The 26,859-nt window shown below is 46.1% G+C and overlaps 1 protein-coding gene across 15 annotated transcripts in view; it reads right to left on the bottom strand.

Moving 5' to 3' along the window:
- Positions 1 to 26,859, bottom strand: part of exoc6 (exocyst complex component 6) — a 281,622-nt gene that overhangs the window by 227,220 nt on the left and 27,543 nt on the right. For all 15 annotated transcript variants that reach the window (XR_011592777.1, XR_011592770.1, XR_011592771.1 and 12 more), the window contains exons 2-4: positions 16,831 to 17,002; positions 13,475 to 13,522; positions 13,273 to 13,363 (exon numbers count right to left, since the gene is read on the bottom strand). Coding sequence is in view for 7 of the 15 variants with exons in the window: in XM_070876819.1 (XP_070732920.1) it covers positions 13,273 to 13,363; positions 13,475 to 13,522; positions 16,831 to 17,002 (311 nt within the window). In the remaining 8 variants the exon portion in view is untranslated. The remainder of the gene's footprint in view (positions 1 to 13,272; positions 13,364 to 13,474; positions 13,523 to 16,830; positions 17,003 to 26,859) is intronic.

Raw genomic sequence — 26,859 nt, 5'->3', positions numbered from 1 at the left:
CCCACACACACACACACACCCCTCCCCACACACACACACACCCCCCTCCCCACACACACACACCCCTCCCCACACACACACACCCCCTCCCCACACACACACACCCCTCCCCACACACACACACACCCCCTCCCCACACACACACACCCCTCCCCCCACACACACACACACCCTCCCCACACACACACAAACCCCTCCCACCACACACACACACCCCTCCCCACACACACACACACCCCTCCCCACACACACACACCCCTCCCCACACACACACACACACCCCTCCCCACACACACACACACACCCCTCCCACACACAAACACACACCCCTCCCCACACACACACACACACCCCTCCCCACACACACACACACACACCCCTCCCCACACACACACACACACCCCTCCCCACACACACACACACACCCCCTCCCCACACACACACACCACACCCACTCCCCCCACACACACCCCTCCACACACACACACACACACACCCCTCCCCCACACCCCCACACACACCCCTCCCACACACACCCCTCCCCACACACAACACACACCCACACACACCCCTCCCCCACACACACACCCCTCCCCACACACACCACCACACACACACCCCTCCCCACACACACACACCCCTCCCACACACACACACCCCTCCCCACACACACACACCCTCCCCACACACCACACACCCCTCCCCACACACACACACACCCTCCCCACACACACACACACCCCTCCCCACACACACACACCCCTCCCCACACACACACACCCCTCCCCACACACACACACCCCTCCCCACACACACACACCCCTCCCCACACACACACACCCCTCCCCACACACACACACCCCTCCCCACACACACACACCCCTCCCCACACACACACACCCCTCCCCACACACACACACCCCTCCCCACACACACCCCTCCCCACACACACCCCTCCCCACACACACACACACCCCCCCTCACTGTCAGATACAGAGAGAGACACTGACAGAGACACCTTCCCTTCACATGAAGGTAGGACTTCTATTTTTTATTGATTGATTACTTATTACTTTGGTCTTGTTGCTTTCGGTGCAGGGTTCCTTCTATTTTTTATTAATTAATTGCTTATTACTTTTTGTGCTTAGTTTAATGCTTGGTGCTTTAAATGTACTGCTTGTTTAGTGCTTAGTGCTTTAAATGTACTTTGCTTCTTTAATGTTGTTGTGAAGGTGTTTATGGAAAATCCTCTAACTTCCCTTACCCCCCGCTGTTGTGATGTTGATGTGTCCTTTGTGTTTAATGCTTCCCACCCGTTGTCTCTGGCTGTGCCTGCACTAAACTTAACTCTAGGCAAGGTTTTTCAGAACTTACAAAAGTGGACACTTACTCCATCCGAAGTTAGTTTGTAGTAAGTTTTCACTGCCGAAACTTGCAAAACAGGCCTGAGTGGCTGGACACACCTCCTTTTGAAAAAAAGCCAACCTCAACTAACTCACTAGAACTCGAGCAAACTAATATCCGAGAATTGCAATTTCTAACATACTCCAAACTAAACTAGTTGCTCCAAAAATCTAAGAGCAACTCCACCCGAAACTTGGGCCCATATGTTACTGGACTAGTAAACCGGAGGCCTGGACCAACGATCTAGAGACGCGAATTCAAATCTCACCATGGCAGCTGGGGAATTTAAATTCAGTTAATTAAATAAATCTGGAATAAAAAGCTAGCACTAATAAAGTAAATGAAACTACGGCATTGTTGTATAAACCCATCTAGTTCACTAATGTCCTTTAGGGAAAGTAAATCTGCCATACCCAGTCTGGCCTATGTGTGATTCCAGACTCACAGCAATGTGGTTGACTCTTAACTGCCCCGCTGAAATGGCTTAGCAAGTCACTCAGTTGTCAAGAAGGCAATTAGGGATGGGCAATAAATGGCGGCTTTGCCAGAGACGCCCACATAAAGAAAAAGATTCCTTTCAACAGAATTATCGAGGTAAATCTAGATTTTGAAAATTAATTGAACCTTGTACAGTAAAACATCAATGCAAAGGCATGAATTAAAGTAGCTTACTTCCTCAAGGAAGGGGCAAGAATTATTTTGAATATATTTTTCTCTTTTTTTTTCTAGAGAGTGGTCAAAAATTGTAACTAGTTTGTGTATTTACAATGCTGACCTTTGCTCTTCACACCTGGTTCTAGACTGTAATTGGCAAGAACCAGGAAAAGAAAAACAGATGTCAGTATATTTAGGATACAGCTTCCTCCTTTCAATTCCGAGCAGAAATGTCTTTAACAGAAACTGCATTCAAAATGCAAATTTTGCACCCTATCTATTCATTGGGAAATATTTATTTGAAAAAGGTGATCATCAACACCCCGCAGCTTTAAAAATACAATCTAAATCTGATTTTTTTAAAAAAGAGAATAATACATAGGAAGGACTTATGGGCATACTGGTTTACGGGCAGTTTACGGGCAAATTATAATTACATTCCACTCTAGTGTCTTTTCAGGCTTCAAATTAGAAACGGGCATGCAGCAAGTGGGAATGCTTGACTTCAGCTATCAATTCGAGAGCTGTGACTGAGGCAGCATTGTTAAATAGTTGTGTGTGTCATTTTATCATTTTTTCCATTGCCTTCATGTTTAATTGTACTAGCTTGTGTTTTATAAAAAGGGTTATAAAATACAAGATCAAAGAGGTTAGGCCACAGTTAAAAATACTGTGTGCAGGATTCAGCACTCTAGTACTGAAAGAACACTAAAGTTATAGAGCACAGATTCACCTGGATAATGCGAGGTATGAGGAGAGATTCGAGTTACTGAGACTATTTTTACTGGAACAGAGAAGGCGAAGGGGAGATTTAATGGAGTCTTTAAAACTCATGAAGGGTCTTGATCGGAGGAATAGGGAAAGACCATTTCCCTTGGTTTGGAAATTAGTAACAAAAGAACCATCCATTTAAAAGGATCAATAAAGTGCAAGGAGAAGGAGTAGGAGAAATCTCTGCACAGACATTTGTTGGAACATGAAATGCTTTGCCACAGGGAGTAGTTGAGGCAGAGACTATTCCATCTTTTTAGGAACAAGTGAATGAATGAATATTTAATATGGGGCTATGGGGAGAGAGCTGGGGAGCGACATTAATTCTGAATTGCTATAGCAAAGAGGTGGCAGACATAATGAACCAAATAATCTCCTTCTGTACTGTCAAATTGTATGGTTCCATAGAGTAAATGTAATAAAATCCTTTCACTTGTTTTGGAAGCTGGAATAAGCTCATCCAACAGTATTCCCTTGCTTTCGTTCACTGGGAAGGGAATCCCGAAACTAGTCAGCCACAGAGACTGGAATCAGAGGCACAAATACTTCAGACAAGCCTGATGGGATATAAAAAGCAGACTGGCTGGATGGAAAGGAAAATCTGAAAAACTTTGTTGTATTGTCTTTTTAATTGCAAAGGTTTTACCTAAGCAACAATATCATCGTCGTCATAAAAACAGAAATTCTGGAAATAGACAGCAGGTTGGTTGGTTAGTTCCGATTCCTAATTCCATCTGAATCTTCAACTCATCCTTCTATATAAATGCTGACTGAGCTGCTGTACATGTTCATCATTTTCTGTTAATTAAGATTTCCAGCATTTAGCTTTCACATCTAATTTTCAGTTTGTAGTAACCTAATCCCTTCCTTAAATTTATTTTTTCCATTTAATCTCCCCCTTTCTTCTATGACCTCAGTACCAAATTTCACAAAAGTCTCATCAATGCCAATCTAATCACCATATGCATTCCAGTAAAAGTGGACTGCCCCTTTCAGTCTCTTCTATCCCCCACTACATGCAGTGCTCCATCGAGATGAAGAACTGGCAAAAATATCCTCTTGCCTTACCTTGCAATGTGGTCCATTCCATGTGTTACATTACTGTAAATTTGAATTTTAGCTACCAGACTATATTGAAATCTAGAAGTCTTAAATTTAAATAAAATCTACAGTAAAAAATCAGATTCATCATTCTAAAATTTGGTTTCAATTTTCACACTAACCTAAAAATTTTGGCCAGTCAATACTGATGTGGAAGGTCATTTGGCCCATCTTAGTTCACCCATCCAGAAAGACACTTTGACACTGGCCCTAAAATATTTTACTAGTTTGAGCCAATGTCCTCTTGCCTTACCTTTGCAATTAAGTAATTTCCTGGATTTACATTTCCATACCTTCATTTATTCTATCTATTGCTTTAAAGTAACATTTCAGTCACCTCCTTTAAGGCTGAAAAGCCCAAATTGCCCCTCATATCTCTCGACACTAGGGATCAGCGTTTTGCCCCTCTCTTCCAAGCAGTGTCCAGTGTTTGAGTGTCTTCCTTATGTCTCAGTAACCAATACTGAACAGTACAAGATGTGGTCTGAGCAGAGCAGAGTTTGACAGCACGACTTGCACTTCACTATTTTGACGACATAGTTCAGCATTCAATTGCTTTGTTTGCTTCACTGCAGCAGTTCAAGAACATTGCATAGAAATAGAAGTTACATCATGGAAACCAGGCCATGTGGCCCAATTGTCGACATTTTTTCTCCAAGCGAGCAAAGTTATACCCACCCTGTTTCCATATCCTTTCAACCTTATGAAGACCTCTAAGATCTCCTTCAACTTCATCCTCAGCTATTTTGACACTATTAGTGAAGTGCTAATTTTTCTTCCTATGTGCAATACTTTATACTTACCTGTATTAAATATTACTGTCCATTGTTCTACCCACTTGCATCTATTGTCCACCTCATTTAGTATTTGCATCCTTGGATCCAACTGCACTTTCCAGTTTATCATCTGCAAATCTGACCAATTTGTATTGAGTTTCTGAATCCAAGACATTGATGGAAATTAGAAACTGTAGCAATCCCACTAAAAATCTGGTGCTCCACATTCAGCACTTCATGCCACCCCAACATAACTTTACTAATGTAACCATGATTTTCTACGCTTCTGCTAATTTATTAGCAATTCAAGATTCAAACTGAATCTCCACCATTTTGAGCTTAATTCGCCTTTTGTGCATAACCTTATCAAATGCATTTTGGGAATCTAGCCACTGACTGGGCTTTTCACAGTCCACTTGACATGTCACTTGCACAATAAAAGTCAAGGAGACTGGTCAGGCAGCATCTCCCTTTCTGAACCCATCTTGACTGCTATTTATTAAGTTCTTATGGCATAGATTTTTCTCAAGGCTACTCCTGATAATCAATTCCATTATTTTGCAACGTATTGAAGACAGACAAATGGATCTGTAATTGCCTGTACCTGCATTCTTCCCATTGTTGAAAATTGGTACCACATTGGCCTGTTTCCAGTCTAATGGTATCTCTTCAGTGTTCATCATCTGCTTCATCAGCAACTTCAGCTGTGCTCAGTGGTGGCACTCTCTGAGTCAGATTGTGGAAGCACTGGGTCTCTGCCGCGGTCTTGAGTCTCCCGCTTGAGGAGGGCGGTCAGTCGTTGGTGTGCGTCAGTACCCAGCTCGCGACTTTCCGTCTTCAGACCCTGCAGAGATACCTTTACGTCGAGCCCCCTCCTAGGTGGCGTGCTCTGGCGACGTATTTCTTCCGCCAGCAGCACGGCCTCAACTACGACACGCAACTCCTGTTTGTGAGTTTAGGGGGCGTAAGGACCGCCTTCCAGGAGCTGCCTGTCTTTTACAAGGAACTCACCAGGGTCTGGAACAAAGTCTCCACCAAGCGCAGCTCTCCACCGGCTGGAGTGGCGGCTGTCCTGCAGGAGCCGCTGCTTGGGAATCCGTACCTCCACGACCGAGGTTTTAGGTGGCGATCGGACGAGAGGGCTGTGGCTGGTGAGGTGACCAGGGTCAGGGACCTGCTCGATGGCGGAGGAGCGGGCTGGATGGCGCCAGACACGCTGGCGCGGCGCCTAAATTCCGCCAACGTCCGCCGCGCGGCCGATGCCATCGAGTCGCTAAAAACAGCTCTGGGCCCTGACTCCGTTAGGTGCATCGAGGAGGCTCAAGCACGTGGGGAGATCCCGTCCGAACTGACCCCCGTCCGGACGGAATTCCTCATCGGCGCCAAACCCCGGAACCTCCCTCGGGAGCCGGCGCCTCACAACTTGAGCCGCCTCGAGGAAATCCCCTCCGTGCCTTTCAGTTCCGCGCGGAGGGGTTTCCTGTACGGGCTGCTCCTGCACACTCTCAACTTTGCCATCCTCGCCTGCCGTCCGGACACGCCATGGCGTACCATCTTGCCGTCCGGAGGAGGCGGGGGTCCCCGATGGAGGGCACTCTACACGGGAGTCCTCCCAGTATTTATCGGGGACTTGGCCTGGAGGGTGGTGCACAGAGCAGTCCCGTGCAATAAATTTTTAAGCCGGTTCACAGGCTCCCAGGCCGCCTGCAATTTCTGCGGTCTGGAAGAGTCCGTGTTCCATGTTTTTACTGAATGCACGAGGTTGCAGCCCCTGTTTTATTATTTAAAGGGGCTGCTCCTGAAATTCTGGCTGCACTTCAGTCCCACACTCCTGATCTTTGGGCACCCTGTGCGGAGGGGAGCGGGTAGGTCCGAGGGCCTCCTCGTAGGACTGCTCTTGGGCACGGCCAAGGGTGCCATCAGCCGGTCCAGGCAGCGGGCGGTCGAGGGGGTCGTTCAACCTGACTGCCTGCCTCTCTTCCGCGCGTACATCCACGCCAGGGTGTCCTTGGAGATGGAGCACGCGGTGTCCACCGGTACGCTCGCGGCCTTCCGCGAGAGATGGGCACCGGAGGGACTGGAGTGCATCGTCACCCCATAATTTGATTTTATGTTTTAAGGTTTAATTTGTTTTAGTTGCCGGTGTTTTTTTAGTGTCCCCCTCCCCTTTTATAGGGGGCACTTGGAAAAAAAAATGATTTGAGTGCCCAAAAAAAAACTTTAAAAAAAAACCCAAAAACACAAAAAAACCCAACAAAAACACACAAAAAAAGGGCCTTGGAAATGTTTGGTGCGCCCCCCCAGATCGGGGGGGACACGATTTAATGATTTAATGTTTTAATTTTTTTCACAAAAAGAGTTCCGAGTCAGATTGTTGTGGGTTCAAGTCCCATTCCAGAGACTTGAGCACAAAATCCAGGCTACACACTAGTGCAAAACTGAGGGAGTGCAGCACTATCGAGGCGCCGTCTTTCAGATGAGACGTTAAACAGAGTCTGCCCCCTCAGGAAGATGTAAAATATCCCATGGTACTATTTTGAAGAAGAGCAGGGGTTTCTCTCCAGTGCCCTGGCCAATATATATCCCTTAACTAACAACACAAACATGACAACCATGTGTGCAGGAGGTGTCTCCAGCTTCAACTGCTCAAGCTCCGCATTTCGGAGCTGGAGCAGCGGGTGGAGTCAATAAGGTGCATCCGTGAGGCTGAGAATTACGTGGATAGCATGTTTCAGGAGGTGGTTACCCCACAAGCTTAAAGGCGTGGGGGTAGAGGGAGAAGTGGGTGACCACCAGACGTAGTAAGTGTGCTAGGTAGGTAGTGCAGCAGTCCCCCCGGGAGTCCATCTCGCTTTCAAACCAATATTCAATTCTGAGTATTGGTAAGGACAATGGTGCCTCTGGGGAGTGCAGCCAGAGCTAATTCCAAGGCACCATGGGTGGGTCAGCCGCACAGGAGGGAGGGACGAAGAACAAAAAATCCTTAGTGATAGGGGATTCTATAGTTAAGGGAACAGACAGGCGTTTCTGCGGCCGTAGATGTGCCTCCCTAGTGCCAGGGTCAAGGATACAGAACGGACGCAAGGCATCTTGGGGAAGGGGGGGGGGGGGGGGGGGGAGGGTAAACAGCTAGAGGTCATGGCCCATATCGGGACCAACGGCATAGGTAAAATGAGGGACGAGGTCCTACAGGAAGAATTTAGGGAGCTAGGAAGAAAATTAAAGGGCAGGACCTCAAAAGATAGTAATCTCTGGGTTACTACCGGTGCCACGTGCTAATGAGTACAAGAATAGAAGGATAGAGAGGATGAACACGTGGCTGGAAAATTGGTGTAGGAGGGAGGGCTTTAAATTCTTGAGGCACTGGGTCCGCTTCTGGGGAAGATGGGACCTGTACAAATCGGACAGGTTGCACCTCAATAGCGCCGGGACCAGTATCCTTCCGGGGAGTTTTGCTAGTGCTGTTGGGGAGAGTTTAAACGAGCTTGGCAGGGGCATGGGAACCCGAGAACGAATTCAAAATTGAAGGAAGTAAAGCAGAAGTTGGATAGCAAGAATCTAGAAAGCGAATCTGTAAGACAGAGGAAACAGGGCTTAGTATGTAGTAAGCAAGGAGGTCTTCCTGTGCTGATGGTATATACTTTAATGCAAAGGGGTATAGCCAATTAAGCGGATGAGCTAAGAGCACAGGTAGACACTTGGGAGTATGATATTATAGCCATTACAGAAACATGGCTGAAAGAGGGGCAGGTTTGACAGATTAATATTCCTGGCTATAGGATTTTTAGACAAGATAGAGAGGGGAGTAAAAAGGGGGGGTGGCGGCGTTGTGGTACTAATTAAAGAAACTATTACAGCAGTGAGAAGGGATGATATGTAAGAGGGATCATTAACGGAGGCCATATGGGTCAAATTGAAAAATAAAAAAGGGGCGAACACACTGTTGGTAGTGTATTATAGACCCCCAATCAGTGGGAAGGCTCTATGAGCAAATATGTAGGCAAATTGCTGTGAAGTCTAAAAACTATAGGGGAGTAATAGTAGGGGATTTTAACTATCCAAATATTGATTGGGACAAATTTAGTATGAAGGGTATAGAAGGTGCGGAATTCTTGAAATGCATTCAAGAGAACTTTTGTAGTCAGTATGTAAGCAAGCCCGACACGAGAGGGGGTGGTCTTGGATTTAGTTTTGGGAAATGAAGCTGGGCAGGTTGAAGGGGTATTAGTGGGGGAGCATTTGGGTACCAGTGACCATAATTCAGTCAGATTCAAATTGGTTATGGATAAGTACAAGAATAGGCCTGAAATAAAAGTTCTGAATTGGGTAAAAGCTAATTTTGCTAAGTTAAGGAGTGATTTAGCCATAGTGGACTGGAAACAGCTACTTGTGGGTAAATCAGTGTCTAAACAGTGGGAGGCATTCAAGGAGGAGATCCGAAAGGCCAAACATGTGCCTTTAAAGAAAAAAGCTGGGAAAAATAATTCTAGAGCTCCCTTGATGTCAAGGGACTTAGGGGGAGGATTAAGAAAAAAAGGGACGCTTATATCACATATCAATGGCTGAATACTTTAGAGAAATATAGAAAGATAAGAGGTAAAATTAAAAAGGATATTAGGAATGCTAAGAGAGAACAGAAGAAATTCTTGGCCAGTAAAAATTAAGGAAAACCCCAAGATGTTCTATAAATATATTAAGAGAAAGATGGTAACGAAGGAAAGGGTAGGGCCTATTGGAGATGAGAGGGCAATCTTTGTGAGGAGGCGGAAGATGTTGGTAGAGTTCTTAACGAATACTTTGCATCTGTTTTCACAAAGGAAAGAGGTATTGCAGATACTGCTATAGAGGAGTGTGATATTCTGGATGAAATAAATATAGTGAGAGAGGAAGTATTAAGGGGTTTAGCGGTTTTGAAAGTAGATAAGTCCCCAGGCCCAGATGAAATGCATCCCAGGTTGTTGAGCGAAGTAAAAGAGGAAATAGCAGAGGCCTTGACCATCATTTTCCAGTCCTCTTTGGATCTGGGCATGGTGCCGGAGGATTGGAGGACTGCTAATGTAGTACCCTTGTAGGGAAAAAGGGATAGGCCGAGTAATTACAGGCCTGTCAGCCTAACATCAGTGGTGGGAAAATTATTGGAAAAAAATCCTGAAAGACAGGATAAATCTGCATTTGGATAGGCAAGGATTAATTAGGGACAGTCAGCAAGGATTTGTTAAGGGAAGATCATGTTTGACTAACCTGATTGAATTTTTTGAGGAGGTAACCAAGAGGGTCAATGAGGGTAGTGCATATGATGTAGTATATATGGACTTTAGCAAGGCTTTTGATAAGGTCCCGCACGGTAGACTGGTCATGAAGGTTAAAGCCCATGGGATCCAGGGCTAAGTGGCAAGTTGGATCCACAATTGGCTTGGAGGTAGGAAGCAAAGGGTAATGATTGATGGATGTTTTTGTGACTGGAAGAATGTTTCGCAGGGCTCAGTACTGGGTCCCTTGCTTTTTGTGGTATATATCAACGATCTTGATTTGAATATAAAGAGTATGATTAAGAAGTTTGCAAACAACACAAAAATTGGCTGTGTGATTGATAATGAAGAGGAAAGTCATGGGCTGCAGGAGGATGTCAATCTACTGGTCAGGTGGGCAGAGCAGTGGCAAATGGAATTTAATTCAGAGAAGTGTGAAGTGATGCACAATGGGAGGGCTAATAAGGAAAGGGTATACACATTAAGCGGTAGGCCACTTAATAGTGTAGATGAATAAAGGGACCTTGGAGTGCTTGTTCACAGATCCCTGAAAAAAGCACGTCAGGTGGATAACGTGGTTAAGGCGGCATATGGAATGCTTGCCTTTAATGGCCAAGGCACAGAATATAAGAGCAGATGGTTATGTTTAAATTGTATAGTACTTTGGTTCGGCCACAGTTGGAGTACTGCATGCAGTTCTGGTCGCGGTATTATAGGAAGGACGTGATTGCACTAGAGAGGGTGCAGAGGAGATTTACTAGGATGCTGCCTGGAATGGAGAATCTTAGTTATGAGGACAGATTGGATAGGCTGGGTTTGTTCTCATTGGAACAGGAGGTTGAAAGGAGACCTCATCGAGGTGTACAAAATATTGAGGGGCCTGAACATAGTGGATAGTAAGGGTCTATTTCCATTGCTGGAGGGGGCTATTACGAGGGGGCATAGTTTTAAGGTGGTTGGTGGAATGTTTAGAGGGGATTTGAGGTGGGGGGGGGGGGCTTCTTTACGCAGAGGGTTGTGGGGATCTGGAACTCGCTGCCTGGAAGAGTGGTGGATACAGAAACCCTCACCACTTTTGAGAGATGATTGGATGGGCACTAAAAGTGCCGTAACCTGCAGGGTTACGGACCTAGAGCTGGTAATTGGGATTAGACTGGATGACCTTTTGTTGGTCAGTGCAGATATAATGGCAAGTACTGCAGGGAATAGAACATAGCCAGGGTGTTCTCCTGGACTAGTTTCGATCGCCTGGATGGGTTGGAGAGGAATTTTCCCAGATCTTTTCTCCCCAAGTTGGCTTGGGTTTTTAATCTGGTTTTTGCCTCTCCCAAGAGATCACATGGCTCCGGTTGGGGTGGAGTGTAGAATGTTTTTAGTATAAGGGGTGTTGTAGTTGTGTGGGGTGTTGGTGTTGTAGTTGTGTGGGGTGTTGATGTTGTGTGGGGTGGACTGGTTGCTCTTTGCCTTTCCGTCATTGTTCATGGGTTTGTATATAACCTTTACGGCTGCTGACCAAGGGCCGTGCGGCTTTTTGACAGCCGGCGTGGACACGATGGGCCGAAATGCCCTCCTTCTGCGCTGTAAATTTCTATGTTTCTATGATCTGGTATTTATTATACTTGTGGGACCTTGCTGTGCACCAACTGGCTTCACGTTTCCTACATTACAACAATTACTACACTTCAAAAAGTACTTCACTGGATGTAAAGCACTTTGGGACATCCTAAAGTTGTGAAAGGTTCTATATAAATGCAAGTTCTTTCTTTTTCCTAATGACCGTCAATCCCTCTCTCTCGTCTCAGTACTTTGGAATAGATATCATGTATCCCCAGGGATTTCCTGGTTGTTAGCAATTGGAGTCTACAAACAACATGCCCATTTTCCTCCAAAGGAAGGATAACTTGATTAGAACCTAGAACTGATCTTTTACATCCTGGCTAATCTACAAATCAAACATTTGCAGATAGTTTCAAATTTAGCAAGGAAGGACAGCTTCCACTGTAAATTCTAGTTATTTCTAAAACAAATGTACCTTGTCTGTTCAATGTCATATTAATAATGTTACAATGGAGAATTAAATGCTTCTTTTACCACTCCCAAGTCAGATAGATGCAGAATAAAAACTTCTCTATTCAACCCCAACTGCGAGCCTTGACCCCCTAAAAAGAACATCCTTTACTTGCACCAATACAACATTTCCAGTCACCACACTAGCCATACTGAGTGACACTGTCAACTAAAGCTAAACTATGGACAGCTTTGTACTCATACACAAGAAACTGTTTTGAGTGTCCCCAGTCTTCTTGCACATAGAACCCTTACAGTCAGCAGAGAGAGAGATATAAGAAATGCATTCAGTCAGCTTGGGCCAGAATCAAATCATGATCCCAGAGGTTTAAGGACAGTTTGCCAACCCGTGTATCACCCAGATTTCTTTTCTGCTGAATATACTCTGATGTTTGACACAGCAGAATCTACAGAAAATTAAAGAAAATGGACAGAAGAGTACATTGAAATTACTTAATAATGATTGCATTATTTTAGACAAAAGAAAAAAGATATTGGATTTGGTATTCCAGATTCTGCAGAAAACTGAAAGAAAAAAGGACAGAATAAAAAAAAGAGTGCATTGAAATTACTTAATAATTATGACATTATTTTAGGCAAACGAAAAAGATATTGGGGATTTGGTATTTAAAAGCATAAATAATGTACATTTTCAAACTTAGAAGTAATACAGATTCCCAGATGTTTGTTTTTAAATTCCCTCGTCTCAAACGATTGCAAATCAGCACAGATAGAATTACATTTCACCTAAAATTTCTTGTAACTTAAAATAATTGATATGATAGCTATTTGCCTCTAATTACTTTTCTATTCCACACTATTACACCACTCAAACTTCAATTTTTGAGTACAAGAGCATAAGCTGACTCACCAATTTATAATTGTACTTTGTAACATTACAAGGTAAATTCACCAATCCCACATTTTGAGGAAGGGAGTGGGGAAGAAAAGAGGAGTCAGTGAGACAAAGTAAGGTCCATGGAGGCTCGAGTGTAGCATAAACATCTTCATAGACCTGTTGGGGCAAAGTGTCTGTTTCTTTGCTGTAAAATTCTATGGTTAGATAATCAGTGGCAGTGTTATAGCCTTATCTCAGTCTGGGCTCCCTTTGAGTATGGCTCCCTGCTGGGGGCACCAGATTGATGCATTTACTCTTGTATTTGAAATTATTTCCTGAAAATGCTCCCAACATATCAAGCCATGTACCACACTTTTGTAAAACCTGGCTACAATTTGCAAATAAAACTTACCAGGAAGGCACAACTGAAGTTTCTCAACTGTAGTAGCAATGTTCCTCTGCTGTACCCTGCATTGAATCATCTCTTTGCTTTGGCTAATCACCTTAAAAACAAAGATAAATACAACACATATTGTATTTACATACTAGTAAATATGTAAACAGACAAAATATTGACATTCATAAAAATGTTAATACTTAAGTCATTTTCTCACCTCTTTTCCTGCATCTTGAAGCCGCCTATTAGTATCAGTTACCTGAACCTAAAAAAAAATACTTTGTGACTTTGAGATTAAACATGAAAAGAGATCAAATATTTAAATACAAAAATATTGCATAGCAGTTTAATACAATTGTATTTGTCCTTGTATGGTTTGAAATCTCAATGAAGGACGACATTCAATCATGTGCTGGAACTCAAAATTTATTCTAGAAACAGAAGATTTCTTTCTAATTAAGCATTAAAGTTCACTACAGAACTTACAAAATATCCAACAAATTACAACAGGACGTTAAGCAGGTGCAGCTGAAGAATGACACCAGTCTTTTCCCACAAATGAAGTGGTTCATTAAGTCATCACCACATGGAAGCTCATTTTCATTGTTAAACAACTCATTGGGGTCACGTTTCGGGTTGCGTCTAGAACGGTGCCGCGAGCCACGCCCCTCTTCACGTCTTCGGCGGGCCCGCCCACCCAGCATCTTGCTGGGGACAAGCCCCTCCCGAAGTCTTCGGCCCAGCTTCTTCTCGTTGGCTGGGCCCGCTCAGCCTTCCCCCCCCACTCTCCCCCATCCCACCGCCACTCCTCACCCCCTCTCCCCCCCTCCCCTCCCTCCTCTCCTCCCGCACCGCCCCTCCCTCCTCTCCCCCTGCACCGCCCCTCCCTCCTCTCCCCCCGCACCGCCCCTCCCTCCTCTCCCCCCGCACCGCCCCTCCCTCCTCTCCCCCCGCACCGCCCCTCCCTCCTCTCCCCCCGGCACCGCCCCTCTCCTCCCTCCCCTCCCACCCACCGCCCCTCTCCTCCCTCCCCTCCCCTCCCCCCCCACCGCCCCTCTCCTCCCTCCCCTCCCCCCCTCCCCCCCCCACCGCCCCTCTCCTCCCTCCCCCCCCTCCCCCCCCCACCGCCCCTCTCCTCCCTCCCCTCCCCTCCCACCGCCCCTCTCCTCCCTCCCCACCCACCGCCCCTCTCCTCCCTCCGCTCCCCCCCCACCGCCCCTCTCCTCCCTCCCCACCCATCACCCCGCTCCTCCCTCCCCTCCCGCCCACCCTGCTCCTCCCTCCCCTCCCCTCCACCTCACCTCTCCTCCCTCCCCTCCTCCCATCGCACCTCTCCTCCCTCCCCTCCTCCCACCGCACCTCCCCTCCCTCCACCGCACCTCCCCTCTCCCCTCTCCCCCTCCCTCCCCCCACCGCCCCTCTCCTCCCTCCCCTCTCTCCACTGCCCCTCTCCTCCCTCCACTGCCCCCACCGCCCCGCTCCTCCCTCCCTCCACCGCCCCTCCCCTCACCTCCCTCCCCTCCCACCGACCCTATCCTCCCTCCCCTCCCCCGCACCTCTCCTCCCCTCCCTCAAACCGCACCTCTCCTCCCCTCCCCCCCGCACCTCTCCTCCCTCCTCTCCCCCCACCGCACCTCTCCTCCCTCCCCTCCCTCACACCGCACCTCTCCTCCCTCCCCCCACCGCACCTCTCCTCCCTCCCCGCACCACCTCTCTCCTCCTTCCCCCGCCCCTCTCCTCCTCCCCCCCCACCGCCCCTCCCCGCCCCTCTCCTCCCCCCCACGACTACCGCCCCTCCCTCCCCCTCCCCCCACCGCCTCTCTCCTCTCCCTCCGCCCCTCTCCTCCCTCCCCCCTTCCCCCCACCGCCCCTCTCCTTCCCCCCCCCCCACCGCCCCTCTCCTCCCTTCCCCCCCCCAACCGCCCCTCTCCTCCCTTCCCCCACCGCCCCTCTCCTCCCTTTCCCCTCCTCTCCCTCCTCCCCCGCAAATGTAACGCCCCTATTTAAAAGAGGCAGACAAAAAGCAGGAAACTATAGACCAGTTAGCCTAACATCTGTCATTGGGAAAATGCTGGAGTCCATTATTAAAGGAAGCTGTAGCAGGACATTTGGAAAAGCATGATTCAATCAAGCAGAGTCAGCATGGTTTTATGAAAGGGAAATCATGTTTGACAAATTTGCTGGAGTTCTTTGAGGATGTAACGAGTAGGGTGGATAAGGGGGAACCAGTGGATGTGGTGTATTTGGATTTCCAGAAGGCATTCGATAAGGTGCCACAAAATAGGTTACTGCACAAGATAAAAGCTCACAGGGTTGGGGGTAATATATTAGTTAGCCAATCCTCTATCCATGCTAACAGAAAACAGAGAGTCGGGATAAATGGATCATTTTACGGTTAGCAAACAGTAACTAGGTGAGGTGCCGCAGGGATCGGTGCTGGGTCTTCAACTATTTACAATCCATTTTAATGACTTGGATGAAGGGACTGAGTGTAATGTAGCCAAGTTTGCTGATACAAAGATGAGTGGGAAAGCAAATTGTGAGGAGGACACATAAAATCTGCAAAGGGATATAGACAGGCTAAGTGAGTGGGCAAAAATTTGGCAGATGGATTATAGTGTGGGAAAATGTGAAGTTATCCACTTTGACAGAAATAATAGAAAAGCAAATTGCAATTTTCCTCCATTTAAATTATAAAATGCTACAGTACAGAGGGACCTGGGGGTCCTTGTGTATGAAACACAAAAAGTTAGTATGCAGGTACAAGTAATCAGGAAGGCAACTGGAATGTTGGCCTTTATTGCAAGGGGAATAGAGTATAAAAGCAGAGAAGTCCCGCTACAACTGTACAGGGTATTGGTGAGACCACACCTGGAGTACTGCATACAGTTTTGGTCTCCATATTTAAGGAAGGATATACTTGCAAAGGAGGCTGTTCAGAGAAGGTTCACTAGGTTGATTCCAGAGATAAGCGGGTTGATTTATGAGGATAGGTTGAGTAGATTGGGCCTTTACTCATTGCAGTTCAGAAGAATGAGGTATTCTCATTTGAAACATACAAGATAATGAGGGGACTCGAGAAGGTGGATGCAGAGAGGATATTTCCACTCATAGGGGAAACTAAAACTAGGGGACAGTCTCAAAATAAGGGGCCGTCCATTTAAAACTCAGATGAGGAGGAATTTCTTCTCCCAGAGGGTTGTAAATCTATGGAATTCTCTGCCCCAGAGAGCTGTGGAGGCTGGATCATTTAATATATTTAAGACTGAGATATAGATTTTTGAGCAATAAGGGAGTAAAAGGTTATGGGGAGCAGGCGGAGAAGTGGAGCGGAGTCTATGATCAGATCAGCCATGATCTTATTAAATGGCAGAGCAGGATCCAGGGGCCAAATGGCCTATTCCTGCTCCTGCTCCTATTTCTTATGTTCTTATGTGTATCACTCTCAGTCATTTCAACATTGAAATACAATTTGGAAAACAGATGTTAATGTTTGCAGTATTCTTCATAATAAGGCACGGTTGCATTCTAGTTTTTTTTTGCTCTCAATTTAAAAAAAAAGCATTTTCTCACCTTCAGCTTTCCTGCATTTGACCTCACTTTAAGCAGTTCAGTGATAGCATCAACAAAACCCTGATGATGAAAGTTACACATTTTCTCAATCTCCCGGTCATGATTCCGAATGCGGGCCTCCAGTTTTTCCATAAACCGCTTGTGTGCATTGGGCTGGTCATCATATACAGATCTATCAAAACAGAAAGTTAAATAGTCACAAACAATATTAAAGATAATATTTTGTAGTTTAGAATGGCAAACATTTTTTCTGCCTAATAATGAATGATAAATACCACTGACTTCACTCACTCTTATCCCAAGACCTATGCAGTCTGTGTTACTAAATCGCCAGGAAATTGTTACGCGGCTTTTCAAATGTTCATGACTCCATTTAGTGAAAAATATAGCTACAACACCTTGTTTTCCAAAGCAGTATTCCACCATTTACATCCTATGCATTGTTATGTTTTCCACACAATGTTTTATGAATATTTGTATTTAAAAACAAATCAGTGGGCTGTTTTAGTTATGCACAAACAGATGGATATCAGAGCTGAAGTTTAAACTCCCTTTGTTGCCTCATGTCAAAATGCTGACACTAGCTCCAACTGCAGATTTAGTCAGAGTCCTCATGAGCGAAATAATAAATCAAATTAAGAGGCCAAGAATTAGTTCGAAAAGAATATCCGATACAAGATTACACTACCACCAGGAAAAAAGCACTATACTCACTATAGAGAAGACACAAACTGACACCAAGCAAGTCAAACTGGACTTGCATAAAGTGTACTTTAAATAAATTACAATGCAAAATACAGATCGAATAACAAGCTCCTAAAATTTAAAAATTTAAAATACAAGAATAGGTTTCTTTTCAATTCAAGGAAAAGGATACAACAGAAAATTATTGGATAGGTAGTCTTACCTTAGCTGTAAGTAAACTTGAAGTGTCCATAATATGGGATGAATTAGTGAACACTCAGAATGTAATGGGCTAACTAGTAGAGAGAATCAGCATTGATTTGTGAAGGGCAGGTCATGTTTGACTAATTTATTTAATTCATGTCTTTTGAGGAAATTGCAGAGGGTGTTGATAATTAGATTTTTTTTCCAGAAGGGGTTTCATAAGGTGCAGGCTTTTTGCAAAAATTAAGGCATGTGGTAGTATCAGGAAAGTAGCCGCATAGCTAGGGGACAAAAAAAAAGAGAATAGGGGTGACTAGAGGTTTTTCAGATAAGCATGATGTGGATAGTGGTGCCCCCCCAGGAATCTGTGCTGGGACATCTTTTGTTCTATATTTATTTTAACACATTTCCCATGGCATTGCTCTCAATTTGTCTTCTACCCACCCCCAACAGTTGTGCATCATTCCATCCCTGACCTTTCTTTTTCACCCCAATCTCTAATTTTCCTGCTCTCAATGTCTGCCTTTCTCGAGCTCACTAGCAGCACAATATTCTTTCGAATACTATTCTCTCTTACCTCCATTTTTCTTTTGCCCTGCTCCCCGCATCGCTCGCTCCCTCTCCTCTCCTCATATCTGTCGCACCATTCTCTCACCCGTGGTTTGTTAGCGCCATCTGTCTGCTCTTTCCGAATCTCACCCATGTTACCGACATTGCTTTGCTGTTTCTTTGTCCTGTATCTCTTCAGATCTCTTCCACCCATTTGCGCCCCCCCAAATCATTTTACCATAATGTTTTACTTTTTCTCAACTCGCACATTACTCTCCATTTTTCTCTGGTAGTATGTCTCAAACTATCTGCATACCTCTGTCACCATGTCTCCTTTCTTCCCTGTTTGTCTCTGTCTATGTGCCCCCATGTCTGCCAGTCACACACACACATTGCATTACCCACAAGCCTCTGTTCAATTTTGACTCAGTCAGTTATTCCCCGCTCTGTCCATTTATGCCTCCCCTTTTTCAGCCCTCCATGTATCTCTGTCTCATGCCCAGAAAAGCCAAGGGAGACTTTAAAAAGGGACCAAGGCTGAGAGAAAGACAGGATTGGAAAGGTCATCAAGGTGAAGACTTGGAGCCAGAAACTTCAATGGCATAACGGAGCAGGGCTGGGAAAGCCAGAGACGTGGGGCCAGACACGGGAGCCGGACCAGGAAGGCAGCGCAAGCATGGCAGCAGCCAAAAGGAGCAAGGCAAGATAGGGCCCAGGTGCCAGATAGGGGTCAGCTATTCGGTGATGGAATAGTAAGGTTGTACAGTGCCACCATGATAATTGTTTACATAGCGAAGTTGCCATTTTAAATATTTGCATAGGCAGTTTCCATTGTAAATTTTGACAAAAATTGCTACTCAAAATTATGACACAGAAAGTTAGACTGGAAGTGAATGCATATGAAAGACTTTTTAGTAATATATAGATAAGTGATTAGGAGCTTTAGTCTCTTGACTAAATTCTCCAATTCTAACATTGTTACCATAGAGCAGGGCCTTCAATGGGAATGGAAATCAGGCAGTTTTTTGCCCAAACAATAATGGCATTTAGACCCAAGTAAGTGAATGTGCAGTTTTGAAAATACCAATCCCGACTGACAGTTTGCAGCAGTTTTTAAAAAGGCACACACATTACCCTTCAGTGCCACTAGAGGACTCCCTTAACTGCATCTAAACATGGTTATATCTGGAGGGCTCAATTTTGCCCAAAGCCATTTTTTGGCATATTACGCACGTTTTTCTAGGCTACAACTGCTCGAAAAATAAATGTGCCAAGTTTCCCCCCTCTATTTTTTTTTTTAAATTGGCGCCACGCAGCCTCGGGGGGGGGGGGGGGGGGGGGGGCAGTTAAATGTCTACGGCGAAAAAGCGATGCTGCCCCCTCTGCCATGCGCGATTTTAAAAAAAGGACGTTTTTGATGTGATTCCTATGGGCGCATTGCGCAGTACAGCTCCTGGTCTGCAATCGGCCATTTTTAAAGAGCCAGTTGTGTGCGAGAACTTTAATTTTCATTGGAAAAAATCAGAGCTGCAATACAAGATGCAACGCGGCGCAAGGACCAAGAATTTCTTACAGGATGAAGTGGAGGCACTAGTTACTGTGATGGCAGATGGCAGGAGCTGGACACCACCAGAGGTCACATAAAAGTTCCACTAAAAGAAATGAAGAAACGCTGGAACCAACTTGCACAAGATTACTGTGCAATGGTGACCACCCGAGGTCTGGAGGCCAGTGCAAAAAGTGGCAGGACCTTGGTCAAGTAGTTAATGTAATTAATATTTTCATTTTTCAAGGGAACTGCAATTGCAAATGTGACCATTTGTGTATGTCCCACCCAGCAGAAAGACACCCTCTTTAAAAAGTTATATTTTAATCTTTACAGAGGAAAGTGGCACACAACAAACAAGAAGGAACTCGAAAAGGAAGCGGCCCGGCAAATCTGCTGCGACTGGCACTCTTGAAAGAGAGGATCGCTGCTTTGATGGGTCCTGCCAGGAAAAAAGTAACCACTACTGCACAAGCTGGGCCCACATTCAAGGGAGAGGGTAAGTCCTGCAAATTCCACAGTCTGGCTTTCCTAAATGTTAAGTACTGCGCGGGCTAGCCGTGCTTCGGTTCATGGGGATGTCTCCCTCAGCTACGCTTCGGTTGATGCAGAGTGCTTTCATTTATTGTGGTCCTTCAAATCAACCTGCTGCCTGTGCTGTGAGAGCCTACTCATGCCACCCATCCTGCCCCCCTCTCTGCTGCTAACCATTTGTCTGTTCTGTTATATTTTGCAGAACTTGAGGCCAACCTTGATGATGCAGAAGTAGATTCAGACAAGGACGAGCCTGAAGAGAACATCTTCCAATCCCACCTTCCAGACCAAGAGCAGGAGGTCAGGATGAGGGGATGGATGAAGCCCCCACTGTTGTACTCACTTTTGAAGCCCCTTCCCTGACTAGTGGTTTGAGTGTTGGTGGGATATTCCATGGTTTCCCACCGTCCGAGGCTGTGGGTCCCAGTGGGATGCTGCGAGCCACACCCAGGGTGAGGAGGGGAAGAAGAGCTCGACCGCGCTCTCCTGAGGTGCAGGATATAACAGATGTGGTTCACATGAGGGCAATGAGTGCGGAGAGCATTGACCTTACACGATCATTCCCGGACACCATCAGTGGGGTGGGTGATGAGGTTGGGACTGTGGGGAGAAGCAACAACACTCATGAGAAATGGGAACGCCTCCGGGAACATGATAGAGGGAGCATCTCAGTCAGCAGAAACAATGTCAATGCACATGTGGGAGGGAATGTCACAGGTAGATGAGAGACTGTTGACGAACATGAGGGAGGGAATGTTGGAGCTAGCTGCTGCAATAAGGGAACACGCCCAAACCCTGCACCCATTGACAGAATCAACTGCCACTCCCACACCAGCCTCTGAAGAGGCCCAAGCCGGGCATTCCACATTCCATTGCCCCCTCTCCCATCAAGAAGTGCGCATTACCTGAGACGTTCGAAAGAATAAGCTTGGTACCAACCCGAGAAACGCTGCACCACCGTCTGCGGGCAGGGATAGTGGAGTCACCAAGACCAAGCGCAGTGGGCGGTCTTAGAATAAGGTGGAGGAGAGATAGGTGCAGCCTTTCTTTGCTGCTGTTATTATTGTTCTCAACTTAAAAGTTTTTTGTAAGTTATGTAAATTTACAAGTTAGTAAAAGTTAGTAAGTAGTCTTAGAATTTGTCAGTGATCTTAAGTGAAAATTTTAAAGTTTGATACAAGAATTATTAAAGTTAAGTACAAACAAATGTTCGTTAAACTTTTGAATAAAATATATTTTAAATTATAACTGAATCATTTCCATTAACAACACAACTTTTTGAAGTAAAGAAGAATCATTTCCACCATTTCTTCCATTAACACAACATTACGGAACAGGTCCAAACAGTAAACATGGTCTATTTGGAATAGTTGTCGCTGAGCCTTCAGGCAGCAGAGTGTTCACAGATGAGCTGCTGGTGCAAGGCTCGAGCAATCATTAAAGGGGCACGACGGCCCGCCCTCCTCCGCCGTCGTCGTGCTTAGTGTTCAGATAGTTGCATAGCTTCCTCGTCCTCATCCTCTTCTTTGTCATCATTATCATCAGCCACTCTCACCTACGGTGGGTCTTCTACTACCAACTAGCTGCTGCTGCCTCATGAAGGCTAACTTATGCAGCATGCAGCACACCATAGTGAACTGACCGACAAACTCAGGGGAGTACAGCAAGAAGCCTCTGGAATGGTCCAGGCATCGGAAATGCTGTTTCAAGATGCCAATGGTCCTCTCCGTTATGCTGCGCGTCGCAATGTGCGGCATGTTGTATTGACGGTCAACTTCCGTCCGCGTAGGGGCATCATGAGCCAGGTGGCAAGGCCATACCCTTTGTCTCCCAGTAGCCAGCTCTGCCCTTCTGGTTGCTGCTGAAACATGGCAGATAACACACTCTCGCGTAGGATGAACGCATCATGGGTGCTCCCAGGGTATCCTGACATGATACGATCGATGCATGTTGTCACACACGAACTGCACATTAATGGAGTGGAAGCCTTTTCTGTTCCTGTACATCTCGGAATCCTCCAAAAAGGTGCTCGCAAGGCGATGTAGGTACAATCAATGTAACCCTGTACCTTTGGGAAGCCAGCTATCTTGGAGAAGCCCACAGCCCTGTCATGCATTGCCTGGGTGGTCATGGGGAACTTTATGTAGTCATTCCTCTGGGCATATAGTGCAGCAGTCACCTGCCGAATGCAGACATGCGTTGCATGGTGAGAAATGGAACACACATCCCCGGTTGTAGCTTGGAACGATCCAGATGCAGAGAATGAAAGTGCAATCTTCACTTCAACTGATAAAGCAGTCCTCCTGATGCTTTTCGGTTGCAGGTCTGCTTTCACCAACTCACAGATCTCAGTTACAACTTCTTTGCTGAAAAGCAGCCTTCTGACATAGTCTGCATCACTCAGGTGCAAGTATGAACACCTGTCTCGATATACCCAATGTGGGTAAGGCCTCCTGCCCATCACCTTACGGGCTCGGAGGTTCCTCATGCGATGACGTCGAGTCAATTGTCTCTTCCGCAGCACGATCCACCCACCACCCCCCACCCCCCCCAGGTTCATTTGATGCATAGTATAGGATTTTGATGTCTTCCGTAGCCCCCCACCCACCCGGCCTTCATTTGATGTGTAGTGCAGTCTTCTGATGCAGAGAACTTATGCTAAACTTGTATAGAACCTTGGTTAGATCACACTTGGAATACCATGAACAGTTCTGGTCTCCATATTATAAAAAGGATATATAGGAATTGGAGAAGATGCAAAAAAGATTAAAAGATAATACCAAAACTGAGAGGATATACTTCTCAGGAAAAGCCACGGTTCTTTCCTCTAGGAAAGAGAAGGTTGAGGGGTGACCTGATAGAGGTCTTTAAGATAATGAAACAAGTTGATAGAGTAGACAGAGAAAATGTTTCCACTTCTGGTGGGGCCAGGGGATACAAAACTAGGGGTCATAAATACAAGATATAGTAACTAATAAATTGAACAGGGAATTCAGCAGAAACTTTTTTACCCCAATAGTGTAAGAACGTGGAACGTGCTACCACAAGGAGTAGTTGAGGCGAATAGCAAAGATGCATTTAAGGGGAAGCTAGATAAGCAGATGAGGGAGAAAGAAATAGAAGGATATGCTGATAGGGTTAGATGAGGAGTGGGAGGAGGTTCGTGTAGAGCATAAACACCGGCATAGACCAGTTGTGCCAAATGGCCCATTTCTGTAGGCACGAAGTAACTCGATGTAATACACATGTACAAAGCGATCTCCTGTGGACCTGCTCACCAGGAGAGGAATCAGAGCAGTGTTCCAGAAAACAAACTGAACTTTCTTAATAACAAGAGCTAGAATGGCCATCTGTGGGGGTGGTAAGTCACTGAGCATGGAGTTCCACATTCAGAAATGTTCTCATGAAAGCAAATGTTCTTGGAGCACTGGTAAGACAGTCTGGATTTAGAATACTGGATTTGGGTCTCAGGGTCTGATAGTATTTTGAGAAGGGTCCCAGGGTTTGGGAGCACTGGGGCAGGGGGAGGTTCCAAGGATCTGGGAGCACAGCAGAGGGGTTCTAGGATTCCTGGGGCAGCTCCATAAAAAAATCATAAAGGAAATGACCTCATATGGACAGAAAAGGTTGGCACCATTTGATGCTGGGTCCCCAACAAGAAAAAGTTCAACTATCCTCCTCTTCAACAGCATCAACATCAGAGTCCTCCACCATAAACATCCAGGGGGAGCCACTGACCAGGAGCTTAACTGGACCAGCCATATCAACATCATGGTTACAAGAGCAGGGCAAGGCTGGCTACTCTGCAACAGGTGGCTAACCTCTTCTCTCATGAATCATCATCATCATAGGCAGTCCCTCAAAACGAGGATGACTTGCTTCCATGCTGAAAAAGGATGAGTTCACAGGTGTTTCGAATGAAGGACCCGAACTACATCCTGAAGAGTGGAAGATGCCCGTTCGTGGATTTTTTTTAAAAAAAACGTGTGGTGGCCGTTGCACACCAGCCACCACACGGACTAGACAGAGCTAGGTCTAGGTCCAGTGGCAAGGATTACCCAAGACAACTGAAATCAGCTATGCTGCATGGACCTAGTGCGCACACATAACGCAGTGTGGGCTGGCCTGTGCTGTCCCTGAGACCCGGCCCCGAACTCGTGCTCTCCTGGGCCCCGATCACGTCCCTCTAGTCTCTCGCCGCTCCTTTGCTGCTCCTGCTGTATCTGCCCACACTCCAATCACCGACCTGGACCTTGCTGACGTCACTCTTTGCTGCCATCGCCCTGCTGCACCAGCTCGCGCTGTACCCTGTAGTGGTACGCCTCCACGCTGCCCATGTCTGCTGCTCGCCGCTCCTTTTATAGCCCCGACCTGCCACTGATGTTCCCTCGCAGGTCGGGGCCTCCATGAATAGCTCTCCATCATCTACAAGGATCAAATCAGGAGTGTGATGAAATAATTACCACTCGCCTGGGTGGGTGCACGCACAACAACTCTCCTCAAGCTCACCACCATGCAGGGCAAGGCAGTCTGCTGGACTGTCCTCCATGCCACTACACTCAAGTTACTCCATTACCATCACTGCACTGTGGCTTCAACAAGTATGATCTACAGCACTGCAGCATTCATCATGTTTACTTCCACAGCACCTCCTGGCCCCATGATCTCTACCACCAAACTCCAGGTTCCCCTCCAAGTCACCACCATCCAGACTTGGATATATATACTACCATCCTTTTCTCGTTGCTGGGTCAAGAATCTGGAATTCGCTACATGATGCCATAATGGCAGCCAATGTTCTCTATTCAGCTGCGCAGCGCTCTGGAGCTCGTTCACAGGCCGCTCACCGGCTTTTCTATGGGAGAAACTGTGCATACGTGAAAATTTGAATGGGACACACACCTAAAAAATAAAGACGTGCATTTATATAGCACCTTTCATGACCACCGGACATCCAAAAGCACGTACAGCCAATGAAATACTTTTTGAAGTGTAGTCACTGTTGCAATGTAGGAACTACAGCAGCCAATGTGTGCAGAATGAGCAATTGACCAGATGTTTTAGTGATGTTGATTGAAGGATAAATATTGGCCAGGACACCGGGGAGAACTCCCCTGCTTTTCTTCAAAATAGTGTCAAGGGATCTTCTACATCCACCTGAGAGCACAGGCAGGGATCTTGGTTTAACATCTCATCCAGAAGCCAGCACCTTCCTCAACACTGCACTGGAATTGTCAGCCTAGATTTTTGTGCTCAAGTCTCTGGAGTGGGACTTGAACCCCCAACCTTCTGATTCAAAGGCGAGGGTGCTACCAACTGAGCCACGGCTGACATGAAGCCCTTTGAGACATTTTTCAACACTAAAGGTGCTATATAAATCCAAGTTGTTATTGTAAACAATTCACACGAAGAGTTGCTACTCGCAATTTGTACGATTCAGGAGTGATGTACACCTTTTTAAGGTCATTACAGCATGCATCTAACCTTCCATCTTGTTAGTCATACTTTAAACATGACACTTTTATATGCAAATCTTAAAATTATATTTCCACCTGCATTATATGAACTCTGATGGCAATCTGCGTTGCAAATCCAAACCCGAAGAACTGTAGCAGTTAAGAGTTTGTCAAGACTTCAAAACAAACGTTGTTGCAATAAAAACTATTTTCAAGGGATTGTGGGAGAACACAACAGAGTGAGAAAGACAGACGGACAGGGAAATGGACAACCTGCAAGACAGAGACAGAGGGCTCAAGTTTCGGCCAGAGTTGCTCCTATTTTTTTGGAGCAACTAGTTTACAATGGAGCATTTTAGAAATTGCAATTCTCGGCATTTAGTTTGCTCCAGTTCTAGTCAGTTAGAATAGTTCCATTTTAGAACAGATTTTTTTTCCAAAAGGGGGCGTGTCAAGCCACTTACACCTGTTTTGCAAGTTTAGGCAGCGAAAATTTACTCCAAAAGTGTAGATTTTTGTACAGAAAAACCTTGCCTATACTTAGAAATCAGGTGTAGGGAACGAGAGATGGGGGGGGGGGGGGGCTGGAGGGAAGTTTACAAACATTAAACACTTCACTTTTACAAATAAGGAGCCATCATCAATAAAGCAACCCAAAAAAATTCAATTAAAAAAAAATCAATAAATAAAAAATTAAGTTTCTACTCACCGACTGCAGCACCTGGGATGGGGCCCCCGCAGTGTGTCTCTGACAGCAAGGGGTGGGGGAGGGGGAAAGAGAGAGAGAGAGAGAGAGAGAGAGAGAGAGAGAGAGAGGAGAGGAGAGAGAGAGAGAGAGAGAGAGAGAGGGAGAGAGAGGGAGGGAGAGAGAGGAAGAGGAACGGGGCGGAGGGGGAAGAGGGGGGCGGAGGGGGAAGGAGGGGGGGGGAAAGAGAAGGGAGGGAAAGGGAGGGGGAGAAGGGAGGGAAAGGGGGGGAGGGGAGAAGGGAGGGAAGGGAGGGAAGGGGAGAAGGGAGGGAAGGGAGGGAAGGGAGGGAAGGGGAGAAGGGAGGGAAG

Source organism: Pristiophorus japonicus, chromosome 3 (genome assembly GCF_044704955.1).
Source record: "Pristiophorus japonicus isolate sPriJap1 chromosome 3, sPriJap1.hap1, whole genome shotgun sequence".
Taxonomy (NCBI): domain Eukaryota; kingdom Metazoa; phylum Chordata; class Chondrichthyes; family Pristiophoridae; genus Pristiophorus; species Pristiophorus japonicus.
The sequence above is the reverse complement of the archived record's forward strand: the minus strand, read 5'-3'. Positions and strand labels throughout refer to the sequence as shown.